Raw genomic sequence first — 18,258 nt, forward strand, 5'->3', positions numbered from 1 at the left:
GTACAGAGGGTAAAGGGTGAGTTATGAAACACTTAAATGTATGTAACAGTAGTGCTACATTATCGCCCCCCGGTGGTTAGAACGTGTACAGACTCTTCAGATCTCCAGAGTGAAGCTAGATTAATGTTCTTTACCCACTGATTACATATTAACTTCAGGCTCATGAACTGCGTTATATATAAATTATATTTCAACTTATTTGCTCATAAATGGGCAAAAAGCTATGAAAACTTTCTCAACTCATCGTTACTCTGTGTGATGGAGTCCTACATGAACTCACTATTATCTGCAAAAGATTGAACATCTTTGGTTATTATTTCACATCACAGGATTGTGTTTTTTCTCTACTCTATGTTCTTCTGACGGACTGAAGTGCACAGGACTTGTTGGGAAGCAGTGATGTCAGACTACAATGCACCAAACAGAATTCAGCAGCATTTTAATTAGAATCTGATAGTTAGTTTGGTTACTGTCAAATCTAATAAAACCACAGTCCTGAGCTGAGTTTTTATGTTGGAATTCTTAAAAAAATTAAAAAGAATACATACCAATGTGTTTTATTTCATTAATGTTCAATGTTATCTAGAAATACTTGTTTTGAATCCAATGTTTTGGGGGCTTTACGTGAGGTAAAAACTCATGCTGCTAGATGTCTCAGTGCCGTCTATAAAACTGATCAAGCAGTGGACACTGAGGCTAAAGTTGAAAAAAGAAGTGCATTTATTATTGAAAATTGATAACTTAAACATCTGACCAAAAAGCAAGATCTGGCCAAAGAGCGTTTTTACAGATGATTTACATCTTGAATTGTGTTTCTTTAAGATGTATTCATAAACATTGTGAACAAATGGTGCCTTAAACCAACTTCAAGAACAAAAATACAATTACAACGTATTTTTCACAATGGCAAAAAGGAATGGTGATAAAGCAAACGTATCGTGGAATTCAAGTCACTATGCAAAATGGTGTACAAACGCAGTCCTGACTGAAGCACTGCAAGTAGACAAAGATCAGCTGTGAATGAAGAATAATGCTCACCTATCAGTTGTCTACTTACTGTTTTTGTCTTGTTTTGTCATAACATTGCAAGACCCCCTTCACATTTCTCATACAAACACATGGGAAGAATATACAAATAGTATTCTTACTTGTGAATTAATGAAGTATAAGTTGATGAAACGGGGAGCTGAATCTTTTTGTTCAGAGGAGACTAATAATACATGAACAGAACCTTCAACACTTAATCCTCGCCCTTCACCGGGATCGCCAAAGGTTAGTTTTGAGAGGAAAAAAAGCATTTAAAAAGCTTAGACTCAAGATGAGATTTCAGCAATGTGAGCCCCCCCCAGTTGTGAACGGTAAGCATGTGGGAGAAGTGAGTTAGAAAGCACACAATGCTCGGAAGATATAGATCAATTCTTTCAGGACTGTTGGTAGACATATGCCAGCCTTAAGCTGCACTTGGTTTTTGCACAAATCTCTTGTTAATGGTTCATCTAAACCACATCCTGCGATCACTTTTTAGGACTTTCAGCATTTAGGATTTAGTTTCACCTCACCCCTCCTCCATATTAACATAAACCTTAACCAGCAGCCAAAAAAACGAAACAAAAAAAATCCCTTTTCAAAAGATCTCAACAGAGATGAATCAACACAAACTATAATCTTCACCTCAGTGCTGCAAGTGCCATCCTTCAAGACAGGAGTCCTCACATTCAACAGCATCAACTAAATATCAAAGCTGCTCGTCTCGTTTCAACAAAGCTATGATGTTCTTATGAAAATGAACAGCATTAAGAACGATAGCGCATGAGAACAGTTGCTGTCATATTTCTCTCATTTCTTTCATCATTTTTGAGAGTCACAAAAAAAGAAAAGAAAAGTGCATCAGTGGAAGTATCCCTGAGGTGGTTTGGCCACATCTCTGGTTTCAGTGATGCACAGTTTAAGGATGTTTCAACTTTGCTTTTATCTTTTTATGACTAACGGTCTTTTGTGGATGTAAAAAGAAGAGTTGAAGGACAAAATGGCGTTGGTGAGATGTTGGTACAGGGTTGTTTTGAGTGTCATTTAAGTCCGAAGGATGTTTGTGGTGATGAGAAAGGGAAGCTCTAGTTGTTGGGGATGCTCTGCAGATATGCGAGGATGTGCTGGATCTTCACCAGGCGCTCTCTGAGGCTGGTCATGGAGAGGATGGAGAGCTGGTACCGCGGGTCGACAGGCAGAACGGCCAGGAGCCACCAGCAGCACGCTGGACCATTAGGAGTAGCCTGGAAGAGAGGAGGAAGAGTATTAGACCCGTGTGGAAGTTTGTGAACGGTTACAAAATGTGCTTAACACTTCTGAGAATTCCCAGTGAATAATACATTTTACACTGGCCATGTTGTGTTGTTTCCAGGAACAAACATGTTCCGAAATGACATAACATCATAATCAATGCTTTCGTGTGTGTGCTTATGTGTGTGTGTGTGTTGTGGATTCTCTTCATACCGCTCTTCTGACGCAACAGGGCCGGTGGGATTAGGTATGAAGCACCCATGAAGCTCTTTAGCCTACATTGTCAATGGACTCTGCCCCGTGGTTGTCCTAAGAGTGGAGCTGTAATCCCTTTCAACTCGGCAGGCTATGAGCCGGCGCTGAGCACACATAACAACCACGTTCTGGTATTAGGACTTCTAAAGCAGGTGAATCCATGGTAATGTGGGTTTCCCCTGAAGGCTCAATGGGTCATGAGATGATCCACTTTGAGTCTAAGAATCGGCAGTGTCTCGCCGTGTCAGATGAGGTAATAACAGCTTTACAAACACTGCAGTATTTTGGAGAGAATTACTGCTAGAGCTCAGCGGATACCGGTTCTGATAACAATAATAATAAATACAAAATAGTATATAGATTGGTGTTCTTTGATTATCTGGTTGTTTGAAAAGTTGGGATTTAGGCAGTTAACCAAATAGGTCGTTGCTTTTAACAGACTCTGCACCACCAATTAGTCTCGTCTTTTATTTTTTATTTTAATTTATACCACTTTTTGTCAACAAATTCGAGTAGTTAGTTTTTTGCCCTTAAGTCATACGGATGCATTAGTTAGTGAAATTATTGGCAAATTGGTTTTGCATTTTTGACAGTTTTTCTTTTCCTGAAAACATAATTTTATTTGCTTTTAATTTCAAGTTGGTCAAGTTGCAGTTTCCATCCATGTCGGTTAAAAATGTCATCATGTGTTTAATAATTGTCATAATTAGCATATCAATTCTTGAGTTATGTGTTTAGTGAGGTCACAGTGACATCACAGGGACCACCTAAATATTATCAGTTCATCCTTGAGTCACTATGAATTCACAACAGGGAATTCCTGAGACACATTCAGGAGAGAGAACATACCGACAGACGGACGGACCACCGGAAAACGGAACGGCTGCGGCTATCGCCAGCGCGGAGGGACAGTCAATATCACTTCCATACAATACTGTTTCCTATTGGTTCCTATTCTGGAAGGCCCCCCAGGTTTAAATAAGCACAAGGTGTCATTTTCCAGGATACTAGTTCTAATTACACACGTTAATAAGGCCAATACAGCCACATATTTCAACCCTCCAATATATAAGCGAAGTGCAAAGTGTAAATAAGTGTGTGTAATAAGACAGCAAAAAGGGAACCACTGTATTTGAAAGTAAATCCTCGATAAAAGGAAGTTAAAAATAGGTTTCTCTTGTTTAAACACGCTCAAAGATCAGTGGGAATAGTTGGCCTGGCTCCGACTCAGGCATCTACAGTCTTGTGCAGAAATGACTCTACAGTAATGTGTAATATTTCATGTGTAGTTGAACATTATACTCCTTAAGCAATCCGTTTTAAATGTAGTCCTTGCATAAACTACGGTAATCTGGAGAGGAATAATCTCTACCGATGGAAGTGGAGGGTGGGGCGTTTACCTGGATGTCAGCTTCTCGTTCTGGCATTGGTCCAAAGTGCTGCAGGATCTGGTTGTGGAAGTGGAACTTGAGGTTCTGGAACCAGATGCGGGCCTGCTCATACACGGCATCATGCAGCTCTTGTAGTCTCTGTAGCTCATCACTGCTCTCAACCTGGTGGAAAAGAATCAATTACCTTTGGTCACTTTTGAATTGTTTAAACTTAAAAATGCATTCCTTTGAAAAGAATTGGCAATGAATGATAACAATGTCAAAAAACGAAAGTGACACCGCACCCAAAACCAAGTATGACTATAAAATCATTCAAATGTTATTGTGGTCCTTACCTTGGTATCACCCAAGTGCTCGATGTTAGCAATACTGTAGCCGTCCTTCATTCCTCGGGACACTACCCGGAAGCGTTTTCCTCCGATGGTGTCCACTACTGATCGTCCGTCAGGGAGGAAATGGACACTCCTGATGGTCAGCATGCAGCCATAATCTACAAACCTGCAGTGGATGACACAATTTGGTTTTTGTTTAATTAGTTTTGGCAGTTTGTGCCAGTGGCTCCTCTTTACTTGACAAGGAGACATGTCTGGTTTTTAGGGGTGGGGAAAAAAATCGATACAGCATAGTATCACGATATTTTGCGTGGCGATATTATATCGATACATGGACGCCAAGTATATATATATATATATATATATTTTTTTTTTAGAAAAATCAAATCAATTACTTTTTCAGTCCACTAGATGGTGCGGAGTTATTTTCTGGTGAGGTCAGCAAAGGTCCTGGGTCAGCGTGATTGGTAGGAAGTTGGTCAAAACAAAGAGACATCTGGCCTCACAACGGGGTTAAATCTGCCAACAGTAGCCGGCTCATGGGGAGAGTGCAGCGCATAACTGTCTCTCTGCCCTCGACGTCCACGCATCGCAAGTTATACTGAGTTATATAACTCTAATATCCTACTTATAGAAGTCCACACGTTTGCATTTAGTTAAGTTGGACTATGTAGTGATACAAACTGTTCAGTTTGTCAGCTTCATGCAACATTTATGACATTGTTGGTCAGTCTGTCTGCTTGACAATCATATTCTGCTGCAATAAAAATGATTGAAGTGAGATGAACAGACTGAAAACTTTATCTTATTCGATGAAACATGTTGACATAGTTTTCCTTTGGGGACATCATTTGAAGTAGAAAAAAGTATTAAATCGCAATATATGTTATCACAATACTCAGAATATCGCAGTATCGTGAAAGTATCGCGATATATCGCAGTATCGCGATATATTGAAGTATCGTGATAATATATCGTGACCCAAGTATCGCGATAATATCATGTCGCGAGATCTCTGGCGATTCCCACCCCTACTGGTTTTAAGTTCCTCCAATATTATATGTTATTATCTTATATAATAATAATAATTCATACAAATAAATGTGCTTGCAAGTGTGTTCTTGCTTGCGTGCTTACCCTTTCTTGGGATCGTTTACACACATCCCAAACTGCCGCGTTCCCACGTCCATGCAGCGGCGAATCATGAGGCGGTAACATGGTTCGAAGACATGCAGGGGGCAAGGCACGGTGGGGTAGGCCATGGTACACACAAAGATAGGCACATTCTTCGTCAGACTGCACAGAGGGAGAGGAGCAGAAAACATTGTCAAACTTCCTCTACAGAAACTTCTGACGGTGAACATTGGAAACCGACCTGGCCACAGACAGAACCGCTTACTCAGAAAGGTCTCTGGTCTCCTCCAGGTGCGCTTTAGTCCTCTCTGCATACGCCGGACTCAAATACTGTTTGATCAGCATGTCCAAGACAGTCGTCACCATATAGCTCCTACGTGCGAGATACTGGAGACCGCGGGATATGCGTTGATTGAAAACAGGAACCCATATTTTTACTCAGCACAAAAAGATGAATATCCAGCTTCAACACACGCAAAAGACCGGCCTCTCACCTCTTTCAGGCTCTCTTTGCAGAGGGGACACTGGGGCGTGTGGTCCAAGCAGCGCTCCAAACAGTTTTTACAGAAGGTGTGGCCACATGGCGTCGTCACAGGCTCATAGAACAGCCTGCGTTGATCACAGAGGTGCAACGTTCAAATGTCAATCCCTAATCCTCATTTACAAGCGTTCAATGTGTGTAAACTTCGTGGTGAATTTGGCCCACTAATGTGTGACCGTACCTCATGCACAGAGAGCACTCCAAGTCGTTGGGGTCCAGCAGGTCCTCAGGAACACTTCTGCAGGTCTTAGCTTTGGCTGCCTTTTGCTTGGAGCCTTTCGCCACACCTTGAGTCGACCAAAGAAGAAAGCATTTCATTATATATGTTGTTGGCAAAGGAGACGTGTTAATCAATCATTTGGATTGAGTGTCTACCCAACCTCTTGTACATTATTCAAAGTCTGTATTTAAGAGTCCAATTCATCTTAATTTTACTGCTATTACCATGTTTTGAGTTCTTAGAATATTATTGGTGTAAACAGAACCGGAAGCGATTTGACTTGGAAATTAAAAATGAAACATTAGGAAGAACAGAAAGCAATGAAATAGGGGCATTGGCCATCGACCTTGTTTTTTCAGCTTGTTGCTTCCGCTGCCGACAACACAGTGCTCTGTGTCTGACACCGACAGCTTCCTCTTCAGCAGGCTCCCCTTGTCCTCGTCCCCCAGCTGAGGGGCGGAGCAAACTCTCTTCAGCCCTTCATCGCCACAACCGGAGCCGTGGACGCGTAGCGAACGCGCTCTGCTGAGACCAGGCCGCTCCAGGCTTTCCCACCGTTTCTGAATAATGACAGGCGACCGTGGTTAAGAAGTTAATGATGATTCTATTATAAAACGTGTGGCGACAAAAGCATTGAAGCTATTCTCCAACCAACGTGAGATCATCACTCAGTCTGCTCGTACCTCAAGGCGTTCCAGATGGTCGTGTGCCGAGGCGGCGCGGACCTGGTGTTGTCTTTGGACCGGGCTCGGTGGCTGAGCTTCGGCCACGAGGGTTTTATTACGCATGTGAGGTGACGTGTTCTGCGTAGTTTCCCTCAGGCCGACCTTCACATTCTCATCGGCGGGGGAGAGCAAGTCACACAGGATCTGTGAAAAAGCATTCAGTCTGTCAGCGAGTGCACGAGTCTTCACATTTGAGAAGCAGACTATGTTTGAAAGGTGCTCGGGATGCAAAAAGAAAACGATAGTTTCTGTTATTTTGAAATTGACAGGTTTAGTGGAAAAGTCAAGCACTTTATAACTGTGCTTAAACAACTTGTTAACATTTTTTACAAAAATATAGACTTTTTATGAGATGTATGATTCCTTATACAATGATGATTACACACAACTTGAGCAGCATTAGCAACGGAATGCAACACAGCGGCAACAAACTCGCACACTAATCTGAAGATGCATGTACTGCATACAGGAGTCGACTGTTGAGCGCTTACATAACGACAATCCTGTGGTCAATCTATACTAACGTCATTACAGACGAGAGTCACAAGACCTGATCCTCTAACAACTTGTGCAATTCCATGACAGACAGACTTAGCCTGATCCCCACGGTTAACCTTATTCAGATGTACAGATACTGTATTTGCACCTCATATGTACATTATTGTAACCTGAGACTTTCAGATTTGCTCTCTTCCCACTTTGTATTGCAACTGCTGCACTGCAGCGTCCCTCAAGATAAAGTAAGTTTACAGAACGACTGGACAACCTTGGCGGCTGAGACAAAGGGGGAGTATACACATTTGTGACAAATGCTCCAACTGACTGAAATCAATCAACAGAATAAAATGACAATTGTCAGGACACCCGAGACACATTTCCTATGCATAGATGACAATGCACGATGTAATACAAAAGGTACCGTCATAAAGCTTGAGTGGGATTTTAAGATCCATTCCATGACAGGACGCCCCATCAAGTCAATGTAGTATAATATCAGTAGTACAATATGCTAGCTATGAAAATAGCTTTGCGCAAGAACAATAATATGATCTTATTGTAGAAAATGTTTACGTGTCTTATTGAGCAATAAGACAGTAAAAGGTTGAGCTTTATGTTGCCGGCTATCAAATCAAACAGTTCCTAGGCTCCTGGAGGCTTAAAGCGTTGGCTTACATTGTATTGACGCTAGCTCCTCCAGCCAACCTGCATTAACACAGTGCGACTCAACTGACTTCAGACTTAACAGTCCAACATGTTTTACTCTTCCCACATTGTCAGCACACTAATCAGCTATCTAACCTTTTCCACTTGTCTCTTAGCACCGGGGAAGTCCTCGTCTACGGCCAGGCAGTGGAGGAAGACTTGGAGAGACTCGTCCACTTGGCCCATCTCATGCAGCACCATAGCTTTCCTAAACAAAGCCTGGAAGGACAGAAAGAGAAACGTTAGACAGAAGTCATGATGGCAGGTCTTTATGCTTTAAATGCATCTTAAGAACAACACGTTGTGGCAGCCGGGGTGGGCGAGCTCAGGGAGTAGTGATGGCCGGAAGATACTACAGACTACCAGAGAGAAATGGATTGCACTTTGCACACGCTCCCGTAGTGCCAGCAGGCAATCAGCGCAACAAGGCACACCTGAGAGAGCCGGCCAGTGGAGCTTCATGGGCGGATATAAAAGGAGAAGGAAGATGTGAAGTCGGGGGAAGTAACTTAGGTGAAACCATTCGAGACGGTGAGATATTGTGAGACTACTTAGCAAACGACCCTGGAACGGAAGACTACCCCAACTGGATTGCCCCCGGCTACTGACCCCTGCTTGGAGGAGAACGACGCCCCTGCCCAACCCCTGGACCGTACGAGAATTGCGCCTTGTGTATCAGACCCCGGAACTGCACCTAGACCCTTCTCTTGCTTAACGGACTTGTATTGGCTGTGTGGCTGCTGTGTCGTTACCAATCCCCCAGTAAAGTATTTGATTGCCACGTCTTTAAGTCTCCGTGTCTTTATAAGTATTGCATATTGTCCAGTAACACCCCTGACCACCCCGGGGGCTGTTACATTGGTGGAGAATGTGGGCATTCTAACCGGCTTCTGGACAATATCTAATATTTATATTACGCGTCGTATCGACATCAAAATGTCCGCGCCCAACCCTGTGCAGGAGCTTCTCGCAGGTCTCATAGCCAGCAATGCGGAGACTCAGAGGAGGCACGAAGAGGCAATGCAGATGCAAGTACAACTGCTGCAACTTCAACAGCAAACACAACACCAACACCACCAGCAAATGGAAAGATATATGGAGTTGCAAACCAACCAACAGGAAGGGAAACGACTGGAGCGAGTGAATCCCTCGCGCTTCCTGGTTAAACAAACAGCCAGTGACGAAGTGGAAGCTTTCCTTCTGACTTTCGAAATCACTGCAAAACGTGAACAATGGCCCGAGGAACGGTGGGCAGACTTGATCGCTCCTTTTTTGACGGGCACCGCGCAACGGGCTTACCAAGACCTAGCCAATATTTCACCCGTCACCTACGCAGCACTGAAGGAGGAAGTGCTTCAGCGTAGCGGGGTGACGCTTCTGACAAAAGCGCAGCGATTTCATGAGTGGAATTATGATGCCACCCTCGCTCCAAGAGCGCAACTGTATGATATCACGCGGATCACTACCGCCTGGCTGATGTCGGAGCCCCTCTCATTTTCCCCCCTTGATCGGGTAATCATGGATAAATTACTGAGGTCATTACCGTTTGAAGCCAAAAAATTGGCAGGACAAAAAAATCCCCGCAGTCTCGAGGAACTGACTGAGGTAATGGAGGGCTGGCAAGCGGCGCAGGCTCTGGTGCGGGGGGGGAGACCGCCCAAGATGGAAATATCCACCCGGCCCCGACTGTTGAAACCTGGAGATTCCCCACGAGAGCCGGCCATGAGGACCCCTCCCGTGGAAACCCCCCAGCGCAGATCCCTGTTAACCCCCGACACCCGCAGGTGTTATGACTGTGGTGAGATGGGACATATTGCCTGGAACTGCCCACAGCGGGGGGACGCCCCCATGCCCACAGCTAGCGAGACTAGTCACCCCTGTGGACTACTGACCACCTGTTGGGCCCAACAGGGCGATTCGGCCCCACTCACCCCAGTACGAGCGAACGGGCATGACGCGGCCGCCCTGGTTGACTCCGGCAGCGCCGTCACCCTCGTCCGCCCCGACTTCGTCGAGCTACCCTACCTGAAAAGTACAGTATCAGTCACCTGTATTCACGGGGAGACCAGAGACTACCCCACCGCGATCCTAGAGCTTCACACCACCCAGGGGAAGAGCACCGGACCGGCAGGGGTGGTACCCGACCTACCGGTGGACCTCCTGATCGGAAGGGACTCCCCTGTCTTCCCGGGGCTATGGAGAGGCCTGGCCAACGGGAAGAAAGCCCCACCACGAAAACCACACCGCACGCCAGGAAAGTTGTGTGGGTTTCAGGGGGCCGACCCCCTGAGCTCCACGTCCCCCCTCTCAGAAGGCGCCGCCAGCGCCGCCGTCCGGGCCGCGGAAGCCGCCCTTCGTCCAGCCAGGGAGGAGGACCCTCTTCCAGCCCCCGAAGAAAGGGATCCAAGCCAGGCCAGTGAGGACGCCTGGGCTGATTTGTTCCCACTAAACCCCGAGGACCAACCCCTGCCTGCCCCTCTAGCGGGACGCTTCGGGACCGCCCAGCTGGAGGACGCCAACCTCCAAAATGCCCTGCGACAGGTGTCCGTGGTGGACGGCAAACCCATGGATGGGGTAAGACAAATAATTTACCCTCACTTTGCCATTAAAGCTAATTTGTTGTATCAAGTGGTAATGAAGGACGGGGCACCCCTTGAGTTGTTATTGGTGCCCCGCCCTTTTGTGTCGGTGGTGCTCCAGATGGCCCACACCCACCTGTTGGGGGCCCACCTGGGGGTGGAGAAAACCCTGGAAAGAATCAAGGCCCGGTTTTACTGGCCCGGGGTGAAAAAAACGGTGGAGGACTACTGCCGGAGCTGTCCTGACTGCCAGCGGGTTGCCCCCCAGCCGCACCATCGCAATCCGCTGATCCCCTTACCCATTATTTCAATTCCCTTCAGTAGGATTGCGATGGATTTGGTGGGACCCCTCCCAAGGTCCAGTAAGGGATTCCAGTACATCTTGGTGGTGCTGGATTACGCCACTCGCTACCCAGAGGCCATTCCCCTTCGGACCATGGCCACCAAAGGTATTGCCAGGGAATTAATGATGTTATTTTCTCGTGTAGGCATCCCGGACGAGATCTTGACTGATCAGGGGACCCCCTTCATGTCAAGAATCATGAGGGACCTGTGCGGACTAATGAAGGTAAAACAGTTAAGAACGTCGGTATACCACCCGCAGACAGACGGCCTAGTAGAGAGGTTTAATCAGACCCTGAAACGGATGCTCCGGAAAGCCATGGAGGCAGACGGACGTAATTGGGATCAGCTGCTCCCTTTCCTCATGTTCTCCATTCGTGAGGTTCCCCAGGCCTCCACGGGATTTTCCCCCTTCGAGCTGTTGTACGGAAGACGGCCCCGGGGACTCCTCGACCTGGCCAAAGAGGCCTGGGAACACCAGCCATCACCCCACCGTACGCTGGTGGAACACGTGGAAGAGGTAAGAGAGAGAATGGCAACAATTTGGCCGATGGTTCGAGAACACATGGCCGAGGCCCAGACTGCCCAAGCCCGGGTCTACAATAGGGGAACCCAGCCCAGAGAATTTAGCCCGGGGGACCGAGTCCTGGTATTAGTCCCCACATCTGAGTGCAAATTCCTGGCTCGGTGGAATGGACCCTATGAAATAATGGAAAAAGTAGGAGAAGTGAACTACAGGGTACGACAACCAGGGCGACGACATCCAACAAAGGTGTATCACATTAACCTGCTAAAAAAATGGGTGGCCCGTGAGGCCCTATTTTCCCTCTCTCTCTCTTCCCCTCCCACCACAGGAAAGACGGAGGCAGTAGAGGTCCCCATGGGAGAGCAGCTGACCCCCAGCCAAAAGCAAGACCTCCGCGAGCTAGTGGACCGATTCCGGGACGTCTTCTCCCCAGAGCCGGGGTACACCGACCTCATCCACCATCACATACATACCGAACCTGGGAAGAAGGTACGTCTCAGGCCGTATCGGGTGCCAGAAGCCAGGAGGACCGCCATTGAGACAGAGGTACGCAAAATGTTGCAGGCGGACATAATCGAGCCCTCCAGAAGCGAGTGGTGTAGCCCCATCGTCCTCGTCCCCAAACCTGACGGCTCAGTCAGGTTCTGCAATGACTTCCGCCAGCTCAACCTGATCTCCAAATTCGACGCCTACCCGATGCCACGAGTGGACGAGATGATCGAACGGGTAGGGAGTGCCAGATTCATTACCACCCTGGACCTCACGAAGGGCTACTGGCAAGTGGCCTTGGCCCCCGAGGCCAGAGAGAAGACAGCCTTCGCCACCCCCGAGGGGCTGTACCAGTACAAACGGCTCCCCTTCGGTCTACACGGGGCCCCACCTACCTACCAGAGGCTGATGGACCAAGTCCTTCGGCCCCACCGAGAGTATGCCGCGGCGTACCTAGACGACATCGTCGTACATGGGGAGGAGTGGGGGACCCACCTGCGTCGGGTCGACGCCGTGCTCCGAGCCCTGAGGGGAGCGGGGCTAACAGCTAACCCCAAAAAGTGTCGCCTCGGCCTCCGAGATGCGGATTACCTGGGGTACACCATTGGGCGAGGTTGCGTCAAGCCCCAGGTAGGGAAGGTCGAGGCGATCCGGGAATGGCCCCGCCCCCTCACCAAGAAACAAGTAAGGGCATTTATTGGACTGGCGAGCTATTACCGGCGATTTGTCCCCCACTTTTCCTCCCTTGCAGCTCCCCTGACGGACCTAACAGGAAACCGGCTGCCAGAGCGGATCCAGTGGACAGCAGAGACAGAGGAGGCCTTCGAGAACCTCAAGAGGGTGCTGTGTTCAGAACCAGTGTTGGTGACCCCGGACTTTGAGAAACCGTTGGTGGTCCAGACCGACGCATCAGAGACCGGGGTAGGCGCCGTCCTGGCCCAAGTACAAAATGGTGAGGAACACCCGATAACATACATCAGCAGAAAACTCTTGCCCAGGGAACAGAAATATTCCACAGTGGAAAAAGAATGCCTAGCCATCAAGTGGGCCCTGGGCGAGCTCAAATATTACTTATTGGGACGAAAGTTCACTCTGGTCACCGACCATGCCCCATTGGTATGGATGTCGAGGAATAAAGAAAATAACGCCCGGGTCACCCGCTGGTTTCTGTCTCTGCAGCCCTATGCCTTCTCTGTCGTCCACAGATCCGGTGCCGCTCACGGAAACGCCGATGCCTTGTCCCGCAGGGACGCCTGGTGTTCCTGGAGCAGTCCTCCCCCCAGGTCAGATTTAAGGGGGGGGGTGTGTGGCAGCCGGGGTGGGCGAGCTCAGGGAGTAGTGATGGCCGGAAGATACTACAGACTACCAGAGAGAAATGGATTGCACTTTGCACACGCTCCCGTAGTGCCAGCAGGCAATCAGCGCAACAAGGCACACCTGAGAGAGCCGGCCAGTGGAGCTTCATGGGCGGATATAAAAGGAGAAGGAAGATGTGAAGTCGGGGGAAGTAACTTAGGTGAAACCATTCGAGACGGTGAGATATTGTGAGACTACTTAGCAAACGACCCTGGAACGGAAGACTACCCCAACTGGATTGCCCCCGGCTACTGACCCCTGCTTGGAGGAGAACGACGCCCCTGCCCAACCCCTGGACCGTACGAGAATTGCGCCTTGTGTATCAGACCCCGGAACTGCACCTAGACCCTTCTCTTGCTTAACGGACTTGTATTGGCTGTGTGGCTGCTGTGTCGTTACCAATCCCCCAGTAAAGTATTTGATTGCCACGTCTTTAAGTCTCCGTGTCTTTATAAGTATTGCATATTGTCCAGTAACACCCCTGACCACCCCGGGGGCTGTTACAACGTTCAAAAACACGCTGAACTGTTTTTCAAAAACAGAGAGAACACAATTTTCCTAAACTCAAGGAAGAGACGCAGCTTCTTCTTTTTTTTTTAAATGCAATACTTCAATGATATCCAATAAATCCATATGGCATACTTTTTGCCGCCAATAAAGAATATCATAAGCTTAAACCCAGACATTTGGTCTCCTGTTACAAATGAAATAGTCATTGATGGCTTTGACCTTAATCACAGCATTCTCAGTAGGGGTCTAGAAAACCTTCCTTAGTCACGATGCTCTCGTAACTACTTACGCGATGAAAAGGCCTTTTATACAACACCACAAATAGCAGGAGGTCATTAAAAACAGGCCTCGTAAACAAACAAACAGGGTCAACCCTCAGAAAGGATTTTTAGACTGTGACAAATTCAGCTGCCAAGACACGCATCAACATTTCACCTTTAAAATCTGACACTTGTAAAGATGACTAATGACTGCCACCCACAAGGCCACTGTCTGTGGCCTTGTGGGTGGCAGTCTTAAAATACAGCTTATTTTAATAATGACCGGCTGACTAATAGATCAGTCAGAAGAGAGTGACCACATGGCAGACTCTCCTCAGTAAAGTGTGTGAGCGTGCGTATACAACCCGGCAATGCAAGGCTGCCATTCAATTTGATTCAATCAGCAATAACTTTTCTGTAGCAGAGGATAAGAAATGACTGTGGTGTCAGTGAGTGACGTACCTCAGCAGAACAGCTGGACCAGGGACTAAACTCGGTGTCCTCCAAAGCCAGGCGGTACAGTTTGAGAGCCATGTACGCCTCCGCCCGGGACAGTCGGGCCACGGCCATCGACTCTGGATCTGCAGGAGAAGAACAATCTTTATTCACGAGAAGAAAAGGGTTTTATTTGAGAATATCGGAAAGCACGGCCTTTTCAGTTCAAACAAATACCATTCAAGTGTAAATCAACATGACATACACCATAATATTAATTATATTGACGACATCAAATTGTCTATAATTTAATAAGTGAACCTACAGCAGTTTCTACTTGCATGGGAAGGTAGTGTTTACCTACCTTAATACATCTCCCGGCAGAGAGGGGGAGGGGCTTTCAGGAGATATAATAATTTGGAGGATTATTTTGGTGGATTATCTACGCCAAGAATGCACGATGAAGAGGAAATGATGGCTGTTTCACCGATTATATCCTGGATTTCTTGAAGAACATCTTTCCAGAATGTGTGAATAAATTAGATCAAAGGAGACTCAAGAGCCACTAATACTGGCATGTACTAAAATCAAAAGCAAACGATATTAAGTCGCCTAATCCAACTCTTAACACTTTCAGAGATGGCTAAATTATTTGGGGTTGTCATTAAGTATAAATATGTCCATTATCTTTAATGAATGATTGTTTGGTATTCATCTCATTACTCAACTACGTCACTTTGTTTTGAGTCTCTCGGACATTACGGACATATTTATTCTGTTTACCGAAGGTTCATTGGTATTCATTTTCCTCACCAGGCCGAGTTGTGACTTTTCTGCACATGGCACTCTACCATTCCAAATAATGCATTACCTCTCACTGACATAAATGGGATTAAGTTCATTTTTCGGATGTTTAGCAGACGCTCATGTGAGCGGGACCACAGGAGGTTTGTCTAGTCATCAGAACATCAGTGAAGAACCCCTGAATATCTGGAAGTTTCTGTCCCGCTTCTTCTCCGAGGACCAGAACTGTTAAAAGCGCGCTTTTACCAACTGCCACATTGTGCATCCTCGGCCCAATGCCGACTGACTGTCTAGTCAGAAAGGTCCACACCAGTTACCCTCATTTGACCTCTAAATAACATGTTTAACTTGTTTCTTCTGACATTAAAAGGCACACAGGAAATAAGTGGAGAGGGGGTGGCATGCATCAAAGATCCCAGGGCATAACCAGTGGGCACATAACCGTAGATATTATGGATATGTGGCACTGCAGCCAATCAGCTAGCGGGCTTTTTGTAAATCCAACTGAGTGACTTCATGCAGGAACACAGTGGATTGTGTAACTATATTTTGCAGACGTAATGTTTATACACACAGTCCAAAATCTGTCGTTGTCATTGTGTGAGGTAAATGTTTAACTCTTTACTGTTAGTCATTCCATTGTTGTCGGGGAGGGGGGGGGGGGGGGGGGGTTATCACGCAGGAGTTTAGATGACGTCTTTCACTCAGTTTCCAAGGTACAAGTTACATCAGGGTTACATATGTCATATCACTTGACCCAGATTCCACGAATGTCTCCATAAGCTCCCGTGCAGGTGAAGGTCCAGAACATTTTACATGTCGGACAATCAGACATTTCTTTTTTAGGGTGTGGGAGATCAGATGTTGAATCTACACTGTGCTGCACATTGGGCCTCCCAATCGTCACATTGTGACAACAATCAATAAAAATGCCATTTAAAGCTAATAACTACGGCATAAAATATACCTGCATATAAGGAAGTCCCCATTGGTCCTTCTTGCATGGTTAGAGGCCACTTGTGATTCAGCGGTTCAAGTTGCAACTACTTCGTCCCAGGCCATGATAACCACAGCACTTCATCCTCTTTTAAATCAGGCAATGTCTCAGTCAAAATACAGGCAGTTTCCAACTTCAGGTCACTTCCACTGCAACAATTGGGCATTAAGTGCCTTTCTCAAGGGGCACTTGAGACCATTTTAGTTACTGGTGAAAGAAGCCTATCTCATTGACTTCACTTCTACAAGTCTTTGCAACCATTACTGTGATATTATGCTCCAGCTGCCACAAAGTTTAAATCACTTTTTATAAATAAATTTGACACAGAGTCATCTTAAGTTCCATCGACTGCATACACGATAGGATCTGTGTGACAAAAGCTAACTCACTGCCTGGCTGAGGCCGAACCAGCAGCCTAGGCCTGCCTCACAAATTCACCCATAAATGATGCATTTATGCTCGTGTAAAATCATGGATGAAACTAGCTCACAACTGTTACAAAATCTGAATGCCCTTAAATAAGTTACAAAATCACGCCTCGCTGTGTGTCACGACCTGCCTTATGCAACTGTGCAACATGCGCGCATGCTCAGCTTTGTGAACTTTCGTAAGCAAGGATGGACCGAACATAACGCCCCAGTTGATGGGAGGAGGCTGGCAACAGACTGGTAAAAAACGTAACTGGATTTTCAAAATGTCGGTCAGTGGAACTTACTCTACTTAAGACCTTTGGGGATCCACTAACAATAAACACAAGACTACTGAGTCATGTCCAAATGTATTTTGCTTTTACATATTAACGTCCCAGTGACGATTCGTGTTCCTGCTCACTGAGGGTGCGCAGCAGACACATCACCGGAAATCACACCTTGCCTTCTTAAAACATGCATGTAGCGTAATTTGTGTTTTAATACTCACCACACTGAATAGCATCGGTTGCTAACGACACTGCTTCGTGATAGCGTCTTGTTCTGCAGAGCTCGTCCACTTCGCACAGCGTTTTCGACCTTTTCAGCTCGTCGGGGAACCATTTCTCCAAAAGTCCGCACACAACTACGCTCACTTTCTCCTCGCCGCCGACGGTTCCACTGCACAGCTTGCATTTGGAGAGCCGCTGTCGTTGCAAACACCTTTTACAATACGAGTGTCCACAGGCTAGAGTCACGGGTTCAGCTAAAAAGCTACGACAGTTGGGACAGTCAAACACATCATCCGTACGGCTCTCCTCTGCGTCCCGACTGCGACGCCAAAGCCGGTCTGGCCCAACCGCTTTTCTCTTAAAGTTGCGGAGGATGCAGTCCACCAAGGTACCTAATTGTTCCGGTTGCACGGGGCCGTACCGCATAGCCGCGGAAAACAAGTCGATAGCTTCTTTCAAGCAGTTTCCCGACGCTAGCGCGTTGGCTTTCTGTAGTATAAGTTGGTGGTGGTCCTGCTCTTCCAAAACGTTGTCCGAGTCGGCACCGATGAAGAAGGCGCTTCTCGCCTCCTGTGCGTCCTCCACTTGCGGTTGGAGCGACATTGTAGCGTCTAAATAAGAAAAAAACTCAAATGTTACGTACATTTAGGGTTTCTTCTGTTGACGTGTCTATTCATCTCTGTAGCTGCTGCGGTCCTTCACAGTGTAGAGGCCCGTCACCGGCTTTACCCATAGACGCTCGTTTGTTACATAAAAAAAAAACACCGTCACGTGAACAGTGAACTCGAGCTCTGATTGGTCAGGACGGCTTGGTTACAAAACCTGCGTTTGAAAGTTTCATAACTGGAAAAGACGGAGTGAAGTTAAATGTGTGCCAGCTTATAGCGCAGCCATTTGTCATATAGCCCCCTGCTTATGAAACCCCCCAGGCTGCACCAGTAGGACAATATGGAACATGATATT

The 18,258-nt window shown here is 46.8% G+C and overlaps 1 protein-coding gene across 1 annotated transcript; it reads right to left on the reverse strand.

Moving 5' to 3' along the window:
• Positions 1-726: 726 nt before the first annotated feature.
• lonrf1 (LON peptidase N-terminal domain and ring finger 1) lies at positions 727-18,008 on the reverse strand. Its single transcript, XM_079278217.1, has 12 exons — positions 17,295-18,008; positions 14,603-14,721; positions 8,175-8,297; positions 6,834-7,019; positions 6,497-6,710; positions 6,112-6,217; positions 5,884-5,998; positions 5,655-5,776; positions 5,393-5,551; positions 4,259-4,421; positions 3,933-4,085; positions 727-2,270 (listed from the first exon to the last, which is right to left on the reverse strand). Exons 1-12 carry the CDS (start codon positions 17,938-17,940, stop codon positions 2,112-2,114), a joined length of 2,265 nt encoding a protein of 754 aa, XP_079134343.1. The 5' UTR covers positions 17,941-18,008; the 3' UTR covers positions 727-2,111.
• Between the last annotated feature and the right edge of the window lie 250 nt (positions 18,009-18,258).

Source organism: Melanostigma gelatinosum (assembly GCF_949748355.1).
Source record: "Melanostigma gelatinosum genome assembly, chromosome: 11".
In the NCBI taxonomy this organism is placed as follows: domain Eukaryota; kingdom Metazoa; phylum Chordata; class Actinopteri; order Perciformes; family Zoarcidae; genus Melanostigma; species Melanostigma gelatinosum.

Coding starts and splice junctions, on each gene's coding strand:
- lonrf1 (XM_079278217.1), bottom strand. CDS start 17,940: ATGTACGTAACATTTGAGTTTTTTTCTTATTTAGACGCTACAATGTCG. Junction 6,711..6,833: donor ACCATCTGGAACGCCTTGAG/GTACGAGCAGAC, acceptor GTCATTATTCAG/AAACGGTGGGAAAGCCTGGA. Junction 5,777..5,883: donor GCAAAGAGAGCCTGAAAGAG/GTGAGAGGCCGG, acceptor CGCGGTCTCCAG/TATCTCGCACGTAGGAGCTA.